General features: G+C 62.7%; 1 protein-coding gene across 1 annotated transcript; it reads right to left on the reverse strand.

Moving 5' to 3' along the window:
- Window positions 1-41: 41 nt before the first annotated feature.
- NPR2 (natriuretic peptide receptor 2) lies at window positions 42-14,578 on the reverse strand. The gene is made up of 24 exons (XM_027670420.1): window positions 14,549-14,578; window positions 13,089-13,111; window positions 10,936-11,600; window positions 5,841-6,040; window positions 5,644-5,757; window positions 5,231-5,366; window positions 5,045-5,139; window positions 4,827-4,959; window positions 4,628-4,712; window positions 4,404-4,524; window positions 3,808-3,882; window positions 3,570-3,647; window positions 3,327-3,431; window positions 2,996-3,067; window positions 2,760-2,919; window positions 2,531-2,686; window positions 2,281-2,449; window positions 2,019-2,165; window positions 1,715-1,838; window positions 1,517-1,585; window positions 1,255-1,429; window positions 1,080-1,178; window positions 893-984; window positions 42-723 (listed from the first exon to the last, which is right to left on the reverse strand). The coding sequence occupies exons 1-24, from the start codon at window positions 14,576-14,578 to the stop codon at window positions 661-663; spliced, it is 3,186 nt and encodes a 1,061-aa protein (XP_027526221.1). The 3' UTR covers window positions 42-660.
- Between the last annotated feature and the right edge of the window lie 250 nt (window positions 14,579-14,828).

A 14,828-nucleotide genomic window follows, 5' to 3' on the forward strand; every position in this document is an offset into this window, starting at 1 on the left:
TGGCACTCCAGGACAGAGAGAAGCAGAGGTCAGGTAACAGATGGATTTGGGGAAGTTTGTATTTCAACAAAATAGTTGCAGCGAGTCCTATATTTACACCTGGGGGAGGAGGGGGTGGTATTTACATGACCCACTGGGGTTATATACAGGAGAAGAGGAGACTGGGGAGGGGGGGAGCTGTGGCATTGAAGCCTGGCCTGGCCAAGGAGTCAGTCTTGGCAGGAATCCCCATTTCCCCCCACCCCAGGGACAGGGTGATATGGGCACAACTTCTGCTGGGGGCCAGGTACTGAAAAGAGACGGCAAAGTGCCCTACGGGGCAGCCAGGCCCCGGACCAGCTCAGAGCCAGCTGAGCCACAGGGGAGAGGGCAGGGATGGCAGGACCCCAGAGGGTGGGGGGGATATGAGGGTTGGATCTGGGCCAGTTCCTCCCCTCCAGCAGGGGCTGAGGGGGAAGGTGGGCTTTGCTGGTGCTGATGGAGGGGGGCAGACGGTGACATGGCCGCTGCCCCACCTTGCCCAGGCCCTGCTGAAGCAGGGGGGCTGCAGAGGTGGTGGTGGATGCAGTGAGGGGGGGTGCCGGTGCATCCTGGGGGTTGAGGCACCGGAAGGCACTGGCAGCCCCAGTGAGGCTGGGGGCTCCGCCACTGCCACTGGGCTCAGACGACTTTGGGGTCTTTCCTCTCGCCCAGCAGCCAATATGTCCGCATCTTTCCCTTGCCCTGGGAGGGAGAAGAGGGCAGTGAGAACCTCCCTGTCCCTGGCACTGTTCCTTGGGTGTCATCCCCAGCATTGAAGGGAACAAGGGGTCCCAGCCCGAACCCATGCCCTCATCACATGTCCCATGCAGCAGGAAGGGCTGGCATCCCCCTGGCATCCCTGTGCCCTCACCTTCATCTCCACATCTCCACGCAGCTCCAGATCAAAGCAGCCAAACTCATCCAGGACTTCCTTGGTGGTAGATGAGACGTGGATCTTTAGGGCTGGGTAGCACAGAGGGGAAAAAGAGACTTGGCTGGGTGAGGGAGCTGAGCACAACCTGAGGTGCTGGACCCCAGCTGCCAGCCCCGTGGCTCACCCTGGCCATTGGATTCCATGCGGGATGCGGTGTTCACCGTGTCCCCAAAGAGGCAGTACCGTGGCATCTTCAGACCCACCACGCCAGCGCACACAGGACCTGCCAGCACAGGGACACTTAGGGACACTGCGGGGCAGGCGGATGGCCTGCGGTGCCAGCAGGGGCGGGGACTCACCGGTGTGGATGCCGATGCGCAGGTGGAGCTGGTCGTTGGGACGGTGACGGATCTTGAAGGTTTTGACAGCCTCGAGCAGGGCCAGGGCCATGCGGACGATCTCACGGGCGTGCAGCTTCCCATTGCGCACCGGCAGCCCCGAGACCACCATGTAGGCATCCCCAATGGTCTCCACCTGTGGGGTCAGGGGAACAGGTAGAACCTGGGCACCTTGCTGCCTGCCTCACTCTGGGGGACTGTGCTGGCTTACCCACACCCTCACCTTGTAGACATCAAAGTTATCAATGATGGCATCGAAGCAAGTGTAGAGATCGTTCAGCAGCATCACGACCTGAATGGAGCAAGGGTGTGTGTAAGGCTGGGAAGCAGGCATGGCCCCCTAACCCCAGTGATGGCACTGCTAGGGTGTGAGACCCCCACCAGCTCCAGAGAGTGGCTTCCCCCCAGGCCCTGCTCTCACCTGCATGGGAGTACTCTCTGCCGAGAGGGCAGTGAAGCCCACAATGTCACTGAAGTAGATGGTGACGCTGTCAAAAGCCTCAGCCCGCACTGTCTCCCCACGCTTCAGCTGCTCTGCCACGGAGCTGGTGGGACCAGAGGGGATGGTGGTGAGCTCCCACTTCCAACCCCCTGTTCCCCCCGCATCCCTTGCCCTACACCATCATGGAGAGCTGCCAAGGGACCCCATGCTCACACAGCAGTGGGTGCATGCTGACCCCATGCCAAACCCCAGACCCACACGCTCCCTTGTCTCCCCCTCTCACTGGGGCAGAATCTGGTAGAGGAGGTTCTCCGCCTTGCGCTTCTCCTCCAGGTAGGCCTGTGTCCGCTCTTCCACCAGCTTCTCCAGGTTGTTGGCGTACTGCTCCATGCGTGACAGCAAGTTGTCCAGGATGCTGGTGCTTCCCTCCCTGCCAGAGTGCAGGCAGCTGGCACTACCAGAAGAGGTGCGCCCCAACCACCTCCACCCCCATTGCTGTCCCCCCTCCCGCCCCAGGCCACCTTCTCCACTTGCCAACCACTCACTTGTTGAATCTACGGATGAAGATCTTGATTTGGCTGAAGTCGGGGCGCTCGGCTGGCTCCTGCGCCCAGCAGCGCTCCATCAGCACGGCCAGCTCCTCGCTGTGCACCCCAATGTCGATGGAGGGGCGGAAGAACGGTTTCTGGCTGTTACGCACCTTCTGCACGATCTCTGCCAGGGGGTGGATGATGGTGAGCACCAGACCCTCCAAAGCGGGGACAGAACCGCCCCACCCCCACCCCCCACCCTCACCTTTGGGGCTCAGGTCCATGCCCTCAATGTAGAAGGGGCCGTTCCGCAGAGCAACCTCCTGCACGATGATGCCGAAGCTGTAGACATCAGCCTTCTGCATGCCCGGGGTGGGCAGGTGCCCCTTCTGCAGCAGCTCTGGGGCTGTCCACAGCTTCTCTGGTGGGACACAGCCACGAAGCAGTGAGGCAGGGCCACCCCATCCCTGTGGTCCCCCCAAGCAGGCACTCACTGGCATAGAGCGCGTGGGTGTCCTCATTGTCGCTGGGCGAGCGGAAGCTGGCCAGTCCATAGTCGGTGATCTTCAGCACGAAGCGACTGTCCACCACACAGTTGGATGACTTGAGGCTGCCGTGGTGGCCGATGATGCTGTTGTGCAGGAAGGCCATTCCCTGGGACAGACAGACACAGTGAAGCTGGTATCCCTCATGCACCTCCCCCGGCCCCTTGTGCCCCTCCCTTGGGTACCTTGACAATGTCATTGATGAGGGAGTAGCGAAACATCCAGTCCAGGTTGATGCTCTCGTTCTCCAGGACGTCCTGGGGTAGCACAATGAGTGGACCCCACCAAGCACCCAGGGCATGGTGGCAGCAGCCTCACCAAGCACCCAGCTGCAGCGGGGTCTGCAGCATTCACCCCCTCCCCTCCACCAGCCTCTGACACCTGCTCGGGCAGCTCAGCTGCGAGCCTTGTGGGACTAAGGGCCACCAGTATCCACAGCCCTGTCCTCAGTGCCCAGCCCAGCCAGGTCACAAGGAGTGTGTAAGTGTCGCCCCTGGTGTCCCTAAACCCCTCTACCTGCAGGCTGCCCCGTGGGCAGTACTCAGTGATGATGCAGATGTTGGGGGGGTCAATGCACGCCCCAATGAAGCGAGTCAGGTGGTTGAACTGGATGTCGCGCATCTGCAGGTGGAAGTGGAGCCAAGTGGGTCTCGAGGTTAGAGGAGATGGGCCGCTGCTCCCACCAGCCTCCCCCAGCCCCTGGAACAGTCCCTGCACCCCTGAGTAGGTTGCCCACCCCAGCGTAGACCCCAAACCTACGTGTTTTAGCTCGAAGAGCACCTGCCGTGTCAACTCGATGCGCTTCTTATTGATGTGTTTAATGGCCACCACATTGCCCTGGGATGTTTGAGAAGGGAGAGAGGTCAGTGCCTGCTGAATGGATTTGCAGAGGCAAGGAAGATGCCAGCATCCTGTGGGATGGGGGTGCAGCCAAGGGCAAGCACACCAACAGAGCTGGGGCATTTCAGGGGGAGGGGTCCCCACCTACTGCACTGACCTTGAAGTGGCCGGTGTTGGCGAAGATCTGGTACTTGCCATGGGTAGTCATCAGGGAGCCGTAGCTGGAGCCACGCTGTGTGAAGGAGGGGATTAGGGAGGAGAACCCTGGGGTGGCAAGGTAGCAGACACTGACGCAGTAGGGCAGGAACACTCAAGGGTGTGCAGGGAATGGTGCAGGATGGGTTCTAAAGGGTCAGGGCAAGCTCTGCATGCTCTGTAGGGAGGGTGAGGACTCCAGGAGGAGGTATGGTGCACTGAAGGGGTGTAGGGATAAGGTGTGTCTGTGAGGGGATGGAGGGCAACACAGGAGCTTGATGAGGTATGGTGCTCTGTAGGGGATTCAGGGCTGTGTAGGGGATGGAACTACAGTGGCTCTGCAGGGGTGGAGGGTCATGCCAGGGATGGATGGAGTGCATCTCCACTAGGAGATGGAGAGTTAGGTAAGGATGAAGGGCTGTTTAGAGGATGAGTGCAGTGGGGCTCTGTCTCTGTAGGGAACAGAGGGCCGTGTAGGGAATCAACAGGGACGGGTGTCGTGCAGGGAGGGACGGCAGCACAAGGGCAGGGTTGTGCCTCAGAGCTGGCACCTCTCACCAGGGACAAGGTGAGCCGGCTGCCCGCTGCCTTGTGGTACCGCTCGGGACTTCCAAACTGCAGCTCATCCCAGCGGATCCTCCAGAGCATGCTGGCAAGCTCCTTCTCCAGCATCAGCTTCCTGGGGGACACATGGGTGTCAGATCCCCCTGCCCTGCCTGCCCCCGCCAGCAGACTGAGAGGTGCCTGGTGCCCAGGCAGAGGCTCCCCCAGCCCCAGCTGACCTGAAGATGAGGAAGCTGGAGATGCCAAACATGACGAAGGTGAGGCCAGTGCCCAAAGCCACAATGGCCAGCATCGAGAGGGGGGCTGCAAACAGGAGGGGATGTCAGGGTGGCCCAACTGGCCATGATGGTCGGACTGGCATGCAGCCATAAGGAAGGGCGCTGGGGCCCAAGGGACGTGGGGACCCAGGACACCCACTTTTATCGCAGGAGGGGTCATCCACATCAAAGACACAGGGAGGGTTGTCCAAGGGGGGAGCCCCCTTCACCCAGGGGATGGGTCGTCCCAGCCAGTGAATTTGCTTCTCCACACCCGAGTAGTGTCCCACCACCTAAGGCAGAGAGAGATGAGGCCCCCTTAGACCCCAGCATCCCATCCCTGCCCTAGCCGGGGGGAAAACTGGTGCTGGCCCCCACCTCGTACTTCCCGGTCTTGGGGTCGCTCATGGCCCATAGGTTGAAGTCAGTGTCCCGGTCATTGTTGCTGTCCATGCTCACAAGCCCCGTCACCCCTGTGGGAGAAGCAAAACCCAGATAGGACAGGGACTGGATTCCACCACCCCCACAGCACTCACAGCCCAGCTGCCCCTGTCCCAGTGTTACCCTGGAACTTGCGGTCCCGCATCTTCTCGATGATGTGGGTGGCGTTTTTCTTGGAGCCTCCCTCACGCAGGGTCTCGTTCAGCACCATGGCATACAGCAGCATCCCATCATAGAAACACCCCGCCACCAGGTTCATCTGTGGGGGGAACCTGAGCACACCCACAGCCACACACACAGGAGCACCCTGGCCCTGGGACCTCCACACCACGACCATGCACCCACCCATGGCCCCATAACCCCACACTGGGGCCAAAATGCACCTTGCAGGAATGGCAGTGCCCATGGCTGTTCCCACCAGGGAGGGCCCCTCCAGCATTGCCCATGGCCATGTTCCACCCTCTGCATCCTGGTGAGGTACCTCAGACCCATGTGGAAGGTTCCCACCACCCCATCATGCAAGCAGACTCACTCACCAGAGAGTAGTTGAGCTGCACCCCAAATTTCTGCTTAGCTCGCAGGATGAGCTGGGTTTGGAAATGCTGGTACTCAGGGTTTTGGGGCTCATAGTAGGTAATCACCAGCACCATCTGCAACCGAGCACAACACCCTGGTTCACACACCGGGGCCAGGCTGGGGAGATCCCTGTCCCCAGGCAGTGTGCACATCTCACCTGGAAAGCCTCACGCAGCCCTGAATCCTGGCCCGGGCTCTGTTGCCAGGGCTTGAAGGGGTCACGGGCAGAGTCGCCCCGCAGGCTCTCCCCAAAGACATCCAAGTAGAAGAAGACGTAGTCGCCATTGGTGAGGTTTTCCTGCTGCGCCAGCTGCATGATCTGCCGCAGCATCTCCAGCGGCCCACAGAGATACACCACTGCAGGAGAGAGGAGGGAGGATCAGGGGGACAGTAACACCCCACTGCACCCTGGGGCACACAGCCAGCAATGGGGTGGGATGCTTTCCCTTGGAGGGATGGGGTGTTTTCCCCTGGTGCCTGCAGGGTGGGTGAGTGGGTTGGGGTGGAGTAGGCAGATGAGGCAGTGCTTGGCTCACCCCCTTCCTGTGCCCCACAGACAGCCCCGCCGCCCTTGCTGGCACTGACCCACTCTTGCCCCATCAGTCACCTTGGGCTGAGGGCGGAAAGGAGAACAGGAGAAAAGTTGCTCCAAAACATGAGGGGGCTGCCCCAGGCACAGACGTCACACACCCTGCTCCAGCAAAAGCCAGACAGGAGATGCCTCCCCTCGGCATCAGCGTCCTGGCTGCTCCACGCCAGCCCCAGCCAGGGGACCAGGGGGGCCGGGAGAGGCAGTGGGGCCGTGCGCCCAGAGGCCCCTGGGGAGCCCGGGCTGTGGAATGGGACAAACCCATGTTTGGGTTCGCGGCTGGCCGGCAGTGTGGCAGGAATGCGCAGGTTCCCAGATTCCAGCACCTTCTGCGGCCACTGGCGCTAATTGGAAACAGAGCATCACATCTCGCTGGTGTGACCCACGCAGCAAGGGGGTGCCCGGGCCCCGTCAGGCTGCCCTGCGAGCCCCCAGCCTCTGCTGGGGGCTCAGCCAGCCCCCATGGGATGCCCACCCAGGTGCTGTGTGGGGGCGGCATGGGGCTGGCACAGGGCACCACTGGCAGCGAGGACGGGTGCCTGAGAGTGTCCAAAACCCCCCCAAGCAGGGGCCCTCTATGCCCTTGCTGAGGATCCTGACACTGCCTCCTCCCTCCCCCCGGAAAACCGGGGCCCCGCTCCAGCCAGCCTGGCTGGGAACCCGGGATTGAGCAACAGAGGAGGCGGCGGCGGCGGGTGCTGGAGGAATGTCACGCTTGGGCGCTGGCCCCGGCGCACAGCCTTTCTGCAAGGGGCCCAGCGCCCCGGCTGGACCCGGGTAACGGGGGGCTGGCAACAGCAAAGAAGTCCCGCTCCTCTGGGATGGGGTCTCTGCTGCTGGACGGCACCCAGACATGCAGGCACCCAGCCATGGGGGCAGCAGGGCTGACAGGGGCTGACAGGGTCACCCATGGTGGCAGTGAGGCAGCCCATGGATGGGGGAAGAAACCCAGCACAGCCACCTTGGGCACAGAGAATCCACAGCTGCTCCTGGGCATGGGGGAGAGGGAAATTGCAGCAGCATGAGCTGTGTGTGAGCAAAAGCCTGTTCCAGAGTTTGAAATGGTTCCCTCTGAATGCTGCAATACTTCAGATAAACCGTCTCGGCTTCCCCACTTCGCTAGTCCTGAACCCAGAAATGTGCTGTCCCCAAATTTCTCATGCAGGATGGGCAGCTCAGCACCTCCCTGGCATGCAGACCCTGAGGGTCCCCCCCTAAGGACACAGCATGGGACCCTCCCCATCCCATTGCAGGCGCCAGGAAAAGGCAGCCACAGGGGCTGGTGAGCCACAACAGCTGGTGGTAGATAGTGGGACGCTGCAGGCAGCCAGCCCCCGCGGCGGCAGCGAAAGCCTGCCTGGTCAAAGGCCACCAAGCAAGGGGATAGATGACGCCTGAACGGCTCCCCAGGGACAGTTTGCAGGAGCCATGCAGAAGGAAAGGGTCAATGCTTGAGGCTCTCCCTGACCTGGGCAGCTGCCTCCAGCTGGCAGCTTCCTACATGGCCAGTGGCATCCCAGTGGACGCACACAGCCCCCCAAGGGCAAATGGCCAAAGCCAGCCTTAGTTTCACAGAGGACAAGAGGAACAGGGTCCTACAAAGCTGGGGCGCATCCAGCCCCCTGGCAATTATTTAGGGGTGTCTGTGGTGTGAAAGGCAGAGTGCCAGGCCCCAGGAGAGGGGCAGGACCACAAGCTTGCAGGTGAGGCAGCAGGATGCTGCTTGACCCCTACATGATAGAAGATAACCCTAAATTGAGGGTGAATCCCAGTTTGAAGCAGCCCCAGCAGCACAGGGCACTGCAGAGCAGAGACCCTCATCCTGGCCAGGCAGCCGTCGCATGCCCAGGGGGACTGCAGGGGTGAGGACCAAACACACTCCCCTCCAGCACCCAGCCATCTCCCCAGGCAGGGGACCTGGGCTTTTTGCAGGCAGATGCTCTGCTAATTCCCTCAACCACAGCTCTAATTATATCAGCACTTTTGCAAATGGCACAAGAGATGTGGGCCCCTGCACGTCGCCCAGGCCCCAGTGACACGGGCAATGGGAAGTGCGATGCACCCACAACCCCTCCTGCTCCTTCATTAGACCTGCGAATGTCAAGGATCAGCAGCGCTGGGGACACACGGTGGGGCAAGGAAGTGGCTTTCCTCGGGAGAGGTTTACCAAACTCCTGCCCACCACCTGGGAGAAGGAAGGTGACGCCAAGAGGGATGACATGGTGTCATTGCAGGGCATGGATATGGATATGACTACAACTGAAGACCCTGCTTTCCCCCTCTATGCCACACCATGCTGGGGTCAGGACCCCTGGGACAGCCTTGCAGGTTCCCACTCCTGCCCCATACACCTACATCAGCTTCGCAGCCCTGGGCACCCACCTCTGTGGGGCCAAGCACTCAGCCCCACACTCTGGCCCCATCTCTAGGCTGTGGCCAGAGAGGCCCAGACCCTCTCCACATCCCTGCTCATAACAGGGGAGTTGGAACTAAATGATATTTAAGGTCCCTTCCAACCCAAGCCTTTCTGTGATTCTGTGAAAATACGATGCCAGCTCAGAGGGCCCTCAGGTCTCTGCCCACGCCTGGTGTCCTCCTCCAGCAGCCAGACCCCCTGCCTGCACCAGGAGGGATCGATTCCCACTCTGGTGATTTACAGCACCAAGCCGGAAACGTTGACAGGAATTGCTAATTTCAGCCTTTTTCCCTGTGCAGATCTTTGTCCCCATCCCATGAGAAGCTCCACACCCCATGGCTGGTGCTGGCGCACACAGGGAGCTTCCATCCCAGAGGAGCAGCCACAGGCTACTCAGCTCCTGCAGCCCACCACGGGATGCTCACTCCATGGACTCAGTCTCACCAACCTCAGTCCTGAGGGGAACCCAGTCCAGCACTCCAAAGCACCACACACACGCCCCTAGCCTGGTCCCGCACAGCCTCAGACACGTCTCCCACTGGCCCATCTGGCTCCACTTATCCTGGCTGGATGTCCTTCTTAATGACACAGCATCTCAGAATCCATTAAGGAGCAGTGCGGAGTGGCTGACTCCCCGGGATCGATACACCCCGCTCATCAATAATGAAAGAGCATCAGGCCGCCCTTGCTCTCCAGCTGCCTCCGTCAGCCCCTCCATTTCCTCCCGCTCCCAATATAGCTGCTCTCTTGGGACACTCAAAAGGCACCAAATTGATTTATCCCTCCATCAGCAGGGTGGGGCCATCCCAGCCCCATGCCAGGGGCACAGCAAGGACAGGCACAGCCCAGGTGCCAGACTGGGGGGCTCTGCCCGAGCACAGCACCACAACCTCGGTGTGTTGGCACCAGACCTCTCTGGGCACATAACCTCGGCTGATGCTGTCCTTCAGATGGCCACGTCCACTCCCTCACCTTCAGCCTCTGAGGAGGTGCCTGGGTCCCGCCTGCCCTCAGGGGCACCCGGTCCTGCTAACACAGAGGGTAGGTGGCCCTGCAGGGTGCCTTTCACAGCATGTGTCCCACCAAGGTAAGGGTGGCTCTCCCTGGCAAAGGTTGACCAAGCTGAGGGGCAGGGAGGGAGACACTGTGCCTCCTCCCTGTGCCACATCCTGGCCTCTCCACTGGCACAGAGTTTGGCCCTGGTGGGGCTCAGGTTGTGCCTTGTCCTCTGTGAAGCCACTTTCCTGTTCAGCTCCTGCTGCTCCTCCAAACCCACCACGACGAAATGTGCTCACTCTTCATTTTGCCGTACATACAATCCACTTTGCCCACCCCTTCCTGTGCCCTTCACGGGTCCCACTGTGCCATCACCCCATTCTCATGACCCACATAGGTTTTACTGTGCTCCCAGCCCCTCCCTGTGCTCCACAGGGATCCCACTGCCCCTTTGGCCCTTTGCCATGCCCCACCATGGGTCTCACTCTGCCCATGCCCTCCTGCACCCCATATGGGTCCCACCACGTACTTGGCTCCTTGCTGTGGCCCACATGGGTCTCATTTTATCCTTGGCCCCTCACTGCATGCCTCACAGGTCCCACTGTTTCCTCAGAGCCTCATAGTGTCCCACAAAGGTGCCACTGTCTCCTTGGACTGTTGCTGCACCCCACATAATCCCACTGTGTCCCCATTCACTTGCTGTGCCCCACACAGATCTCATTAGCCCCCTAATCCCTGCTCTAGATGGGTCCCACCGCCGCCCTGACCCCTTGTTGTGCCCCACATGGATCCCGCTGTGTTCCCAGTCCCTTGCTGTGCCCTACAGCAGTCCCACTATATCTCTGTCCCCTCTCTGTGCCCCAGATGGGTCCTGCTGCTCCTTTAACCCCTACATGTTGTCCACAGCACCCTAATCCCCCGCTGCACCCCAGATGGGCCCCATGGCACCGCCACCCCTTTGCTGTACCCTGTGTTTGCTGCACAGCCCATCCTTCCCCCTAATGTGCCCAGACGAGTACAACTGCACCCCTGTGCCCCACACGGATCCCACCGCACCCTCAGCCCCTGGCTGTGCCCCACGGAGGATTTTTCCTCCCCTCTCCGAGTGCTGCGCGGATCCCCCACAGGGAGCCCTCTCTGCTCTCCCGTCCCCCTCCCACCCCCATCCCCGGTCCCCGGGCGCTCAGCCCTGTCCCGCGCGGGGTCGTCGTGTCCCTCCACCCCCACCCCAAGCCGCGCTGCCCCACGCACCGCGCCCGTTGGCTTTGATGAAGTGGACGGCGGTGTCGGGGCCGCCCTCGTCGGGGGAGTAGATGTGAACGGTGACGGTGAGGTTGTTGCCATCCTGCAGTTCCTGGTAGACCCCCTCGACGGTGAAGTAGTAGGGTCGGTCGTCGGTCTTGCGGTCCACGTAGAGGAGCACGGCGCGGGCGCTCCAGTTGAAGTGCGCGTGTAGGTGGGAGACGAAGGCGCCCAGTTTGGGGGCTGAGGGCCCGGTGCGCACCGTCGTGCTGTAATGCTCTCGCTTGCGGCTGAAGCCCGCGGCCACCGCCCCGCCGGTGATGAGCGGCAGCCGCCAGTGCGAGGCGAATCGCCCCACGGACGCGGCGGGGTACACGCAGCCCGGCCCGAACAGCACGTCGGGGTCGTGGTAGAGCTTCAGGTCCACGGCGTTGAGCGGTGCCACGTACTCGGAGCAGGCGCCCTCCAGCTCCGAGCTCATGAACTCGACGCGCACGGAGAAGGGCCGCGGCAGCAGCGGCGGCTCGCCCCGCTCCAGCGCTTCCAGCGCCAGGCTCAGCGCGGGACCCACGCGCGGCCAAGCCCACGCGTAGCTCACGTTGCGCTCCGGCAGCACCACCGCCACCGTCAAGTTGGCGGACGCCCCGTCGGGGGTCGCCGGTCGCCGCCCCCCGCTCGCCGGTCCCGGCAGCGGCAGCAGCAGCGGCAGCAACAGCAGCAGCAGCGCCGGCAGCGGCAGCGGCAGCGGCGGAGCCATGGGCCGCGCTGGCTCCTCCGCCCCGGCCGCCGCCCGCCGCTCAGGAGCCCCCGCCGCGCCCCCGCCCCGCCGACCGACACCGACCGCCCTCCCCCGGGGGGGCGGTGCCGCCGGTCCCCGCCCGGCCCCGGACGGCACGGGGATGGGCGGCACCGCGGCGGGGCGGGGGGCGGTGTCCCCGGAGAGGGGGGGCCGCGGGGAGGGGCGAGTGGAGAGAGGGCACTGATTGGGGCTGGGGGGGGGTGGACGGGTGCTCGCAGTCTGGCTTCCAGGTTCCAGGGAAGAGCTATGGGGTCCCCAGCGCGGGGTTAGGGAGCGGGGTCCCCAGGTCCAGCGGCCCCCAGTTGGGCAGGGATTGAGGAGGGGGTGCGTGGCTTCTAGGAGGCCAGGGAGAGGAAGTGGGCAGGGGGGATCGGGGTTCGGGATGTCTCGAGTCGGTGGGGAATGAGAGAGGTGTGCTTTGGTTCTGGTGGGGTGCAGCGAGGGGGAATCGGAGGACATTGGTTTGGAGCAGGGGGCTGGGGTGCTCGGCTTCTGGGTGGAGGGGCTGGGGAGGGGCTCAGGGGTCCCCAGTGGGGGGCTAGAAAGGGGAGCCCCCAGATCCAGTGGGCTTCCAGTGGGCAGGGATTGAGGAGGGGGTGCGTGCGATCTAGGGGGTCCAGGAAGGGGGTTGGTGAGGGACTATTAGGATTTGGAATGTCCCCAGTGGGTGGGGGACTGCGAGTGAGGTACCTGGGTTCAGGGAGCAGGTATAACCCAGGTTCTAGGGGGCCCCACAGCCTGGGGATTGGGGAGGGGATGTCCCATGCTGGGGATCCCCAAGGGTTATAGAAGGCAAGGGGTGCAGGGGATGTGGGTGATGGGGCATTGGCAAAGGGGTGCCCTGGGAAGGGGTGTCTCCACTGCAGAGGGTACACGGGTGTGAGGTGCAGCCAGCTGAAAAGGGAGGGGATATCCTGGGTGTAGGTGTCCCCACAATGGATTTTTGGGACATCTTGGGCTATGGGGTACAAGGACAGTCAGGCTCTGGGGAGAGGTTGCCCGGGACATGCTCGCTTCCCTTATGAGGACATCCCTGGTTGTGGATATCTGCTCTGGGGGGCAGGGGAGGAGGTCAGAGAGCTACCCGGGGATTTGGGATGCAGGGGGGCAACTGGGGAGTTGGACCCGGAGAACCGGGGTGCCATAGGGATCCAAACATCCTTGGCAGCCAGGACGTCCCCCCAGTAGTGGAGGGTGCAAGTGGGGACCTCTGCCAAAGCGACGTGGTGTGCTGCTGCCCATCAACACATGGTCTGGTGGGGCAGGGGCGGCTGAGGCCGGGGGGTGGCAGGGAACTGGGGCAGTGGGCACGTCACCACTGCGGGTTTTAAGGCTCCAACCCCTGCGCTATGGGACACCACACCTGTGGGGTAGGAGGGTGGGCGTCTGCGAGGGGAGCACAGGGGAGTGCTCTGGGGACAAGAGTGGCTATGGGGCAGGGAGCCCCGTGCGAACCCCTAAGGCGCCATGGGGCTGGGATAACTCGGGCAGAGCGGGGTTGCCCGTCCTTCCGGGAATTTGGGAAGGATCTAAGGAGATGCCATGGGCTGCCATGGGGCGCCGCCCCGCCCGGGGGGACACAGAGGTGCCGTGCGTTTTTTGCAGGGGCGCCTCGGTAGAGCAAGGGGGGCTCGGCGGGGGCAGCATGCCTGCGGTGCATTCCTCGCATTCCCAGCCTGCTGCCTGCTCCCATCGGACGGGGGTGGGGGGCGATAGAGGCTGGAGGGGATTGTGGGTGTGTGTTGCCAGCCGCTGCCCCATGGCTCAGAGCTATGTGGGGCGGCATGCTTGTGTGTGGGAGCGCAGGGGGAGCGCAGTGTCTTCACGGGGACCCCGCAGGCGTTTGCGGGTGTCACTGACCCTGCAAGGTCCCGCGGGGCTCAGGCGCTTGAGGGATACTGCGCTGAGCGGCGGGCAGGGGGTCGCTGTCCTCTCCTGGGATGTGGGGCAGGCCACCGGAGAAAAGCAGCGCCAAGGCACGGCACCCCGTGGTGCCCCGGCACGGGTCCCTGTGCCACTAGGCTTGCCGGGAATCACAGCCCCTCTCACTGTCCCCGCCTGTGCCGCTGCGGGTGTCTCCACCGTGAGTGACACGTCCTTCCCGTCGCGGGGTCGCGGAGCTCGGCTCACCCCGCCCGGCACAACCCAAGTCGGGGGGATTGGGTTGCCGGCTATAAATACCCCGGGCCAGTGTAGCACGGAGCCGAAGGACGGTGAAATCCGACCGACAGCAAAGATAACTGAAAGGAGAAGCTGGAAGGGTCTGGAAGAGCTTTCCCGTGGAGTGTGAGGCTGGGCATGATGGGGTGATGACGGTCCCGCTGGAGACCACAACCTCTGTGAAATCAGCCCTGCTCATGGGGCTCTGATGGTAGCAGATTCTGTGCCCCCAGCCCTGTGGCTCGTGTCCTGAACCACGGTGGTATCTCCGAGTCTCCGGTGCCACAGGCCCAGGAGCAAAGAGGGGACAGAGGGGCTGGCAGCAACCTGGGTGGGAAAAGCCTTTCGCGCCGTCCTCTCCGTGGGCGCAGCGGTCAGGGAGCAAGCACGAGCCGCTCCGCCGGGAGGTGGTGGTGCTCCCGCAGGACCTGCCGCGGGCGGGACGCAGCCAGCGGAGGAACGACTCTGGGAAATTGGAAACAAAAATAGAGATATGTGGAAGAAAAGCAGAGGGGGTGGAGGGAGAGCGGGAGAAGTTTTGAGGGGACTCGCTGCGGGAGGGATGGGGTGCGTGGGGTGCCCTTGGCAGGGGGTGTGGGTGCGGGGGCACTCGGTGTGTGCGTGTGCGAGCCAGCAGAGGGGGCCCGGGCACCGCCCCGGTACCGCACACACCGTGCACCGCACACACGCCATGCACCGTGTACACACCCTGCACCACCCACACACCGCACACCCACCATACAAACACTGTGCACACAGTGTGCACCGCACACACCCCACACACCCCCTACACACACTGCACACACATCGTGCGCTGCACACACACCCCATACAAACACTGTGCACCCCCCATACACACACTGCACACCCCCCATACACACACTGCACACACACCGTACACACACTGCACACCCCCCGTACACACACTACACACATTGCACAC

The sequence above is a fragment of the Neopelma chrysocephalum genome, unplaced genomic scaffold, assembly GCF_003984885.1.
Source record: "Neopelma chrysocephalum unplaced genomic scaffold, ASM398488v2 Primary Assembly neopelma1_96845, whole genome shotgun sequence".
Taxonomy (NCBI): Eukaryota; Metazoa; Chordata; class Aves; order Passeriformes; family Pipridae; genus Neopelma; species Neopelma chrysocephalum.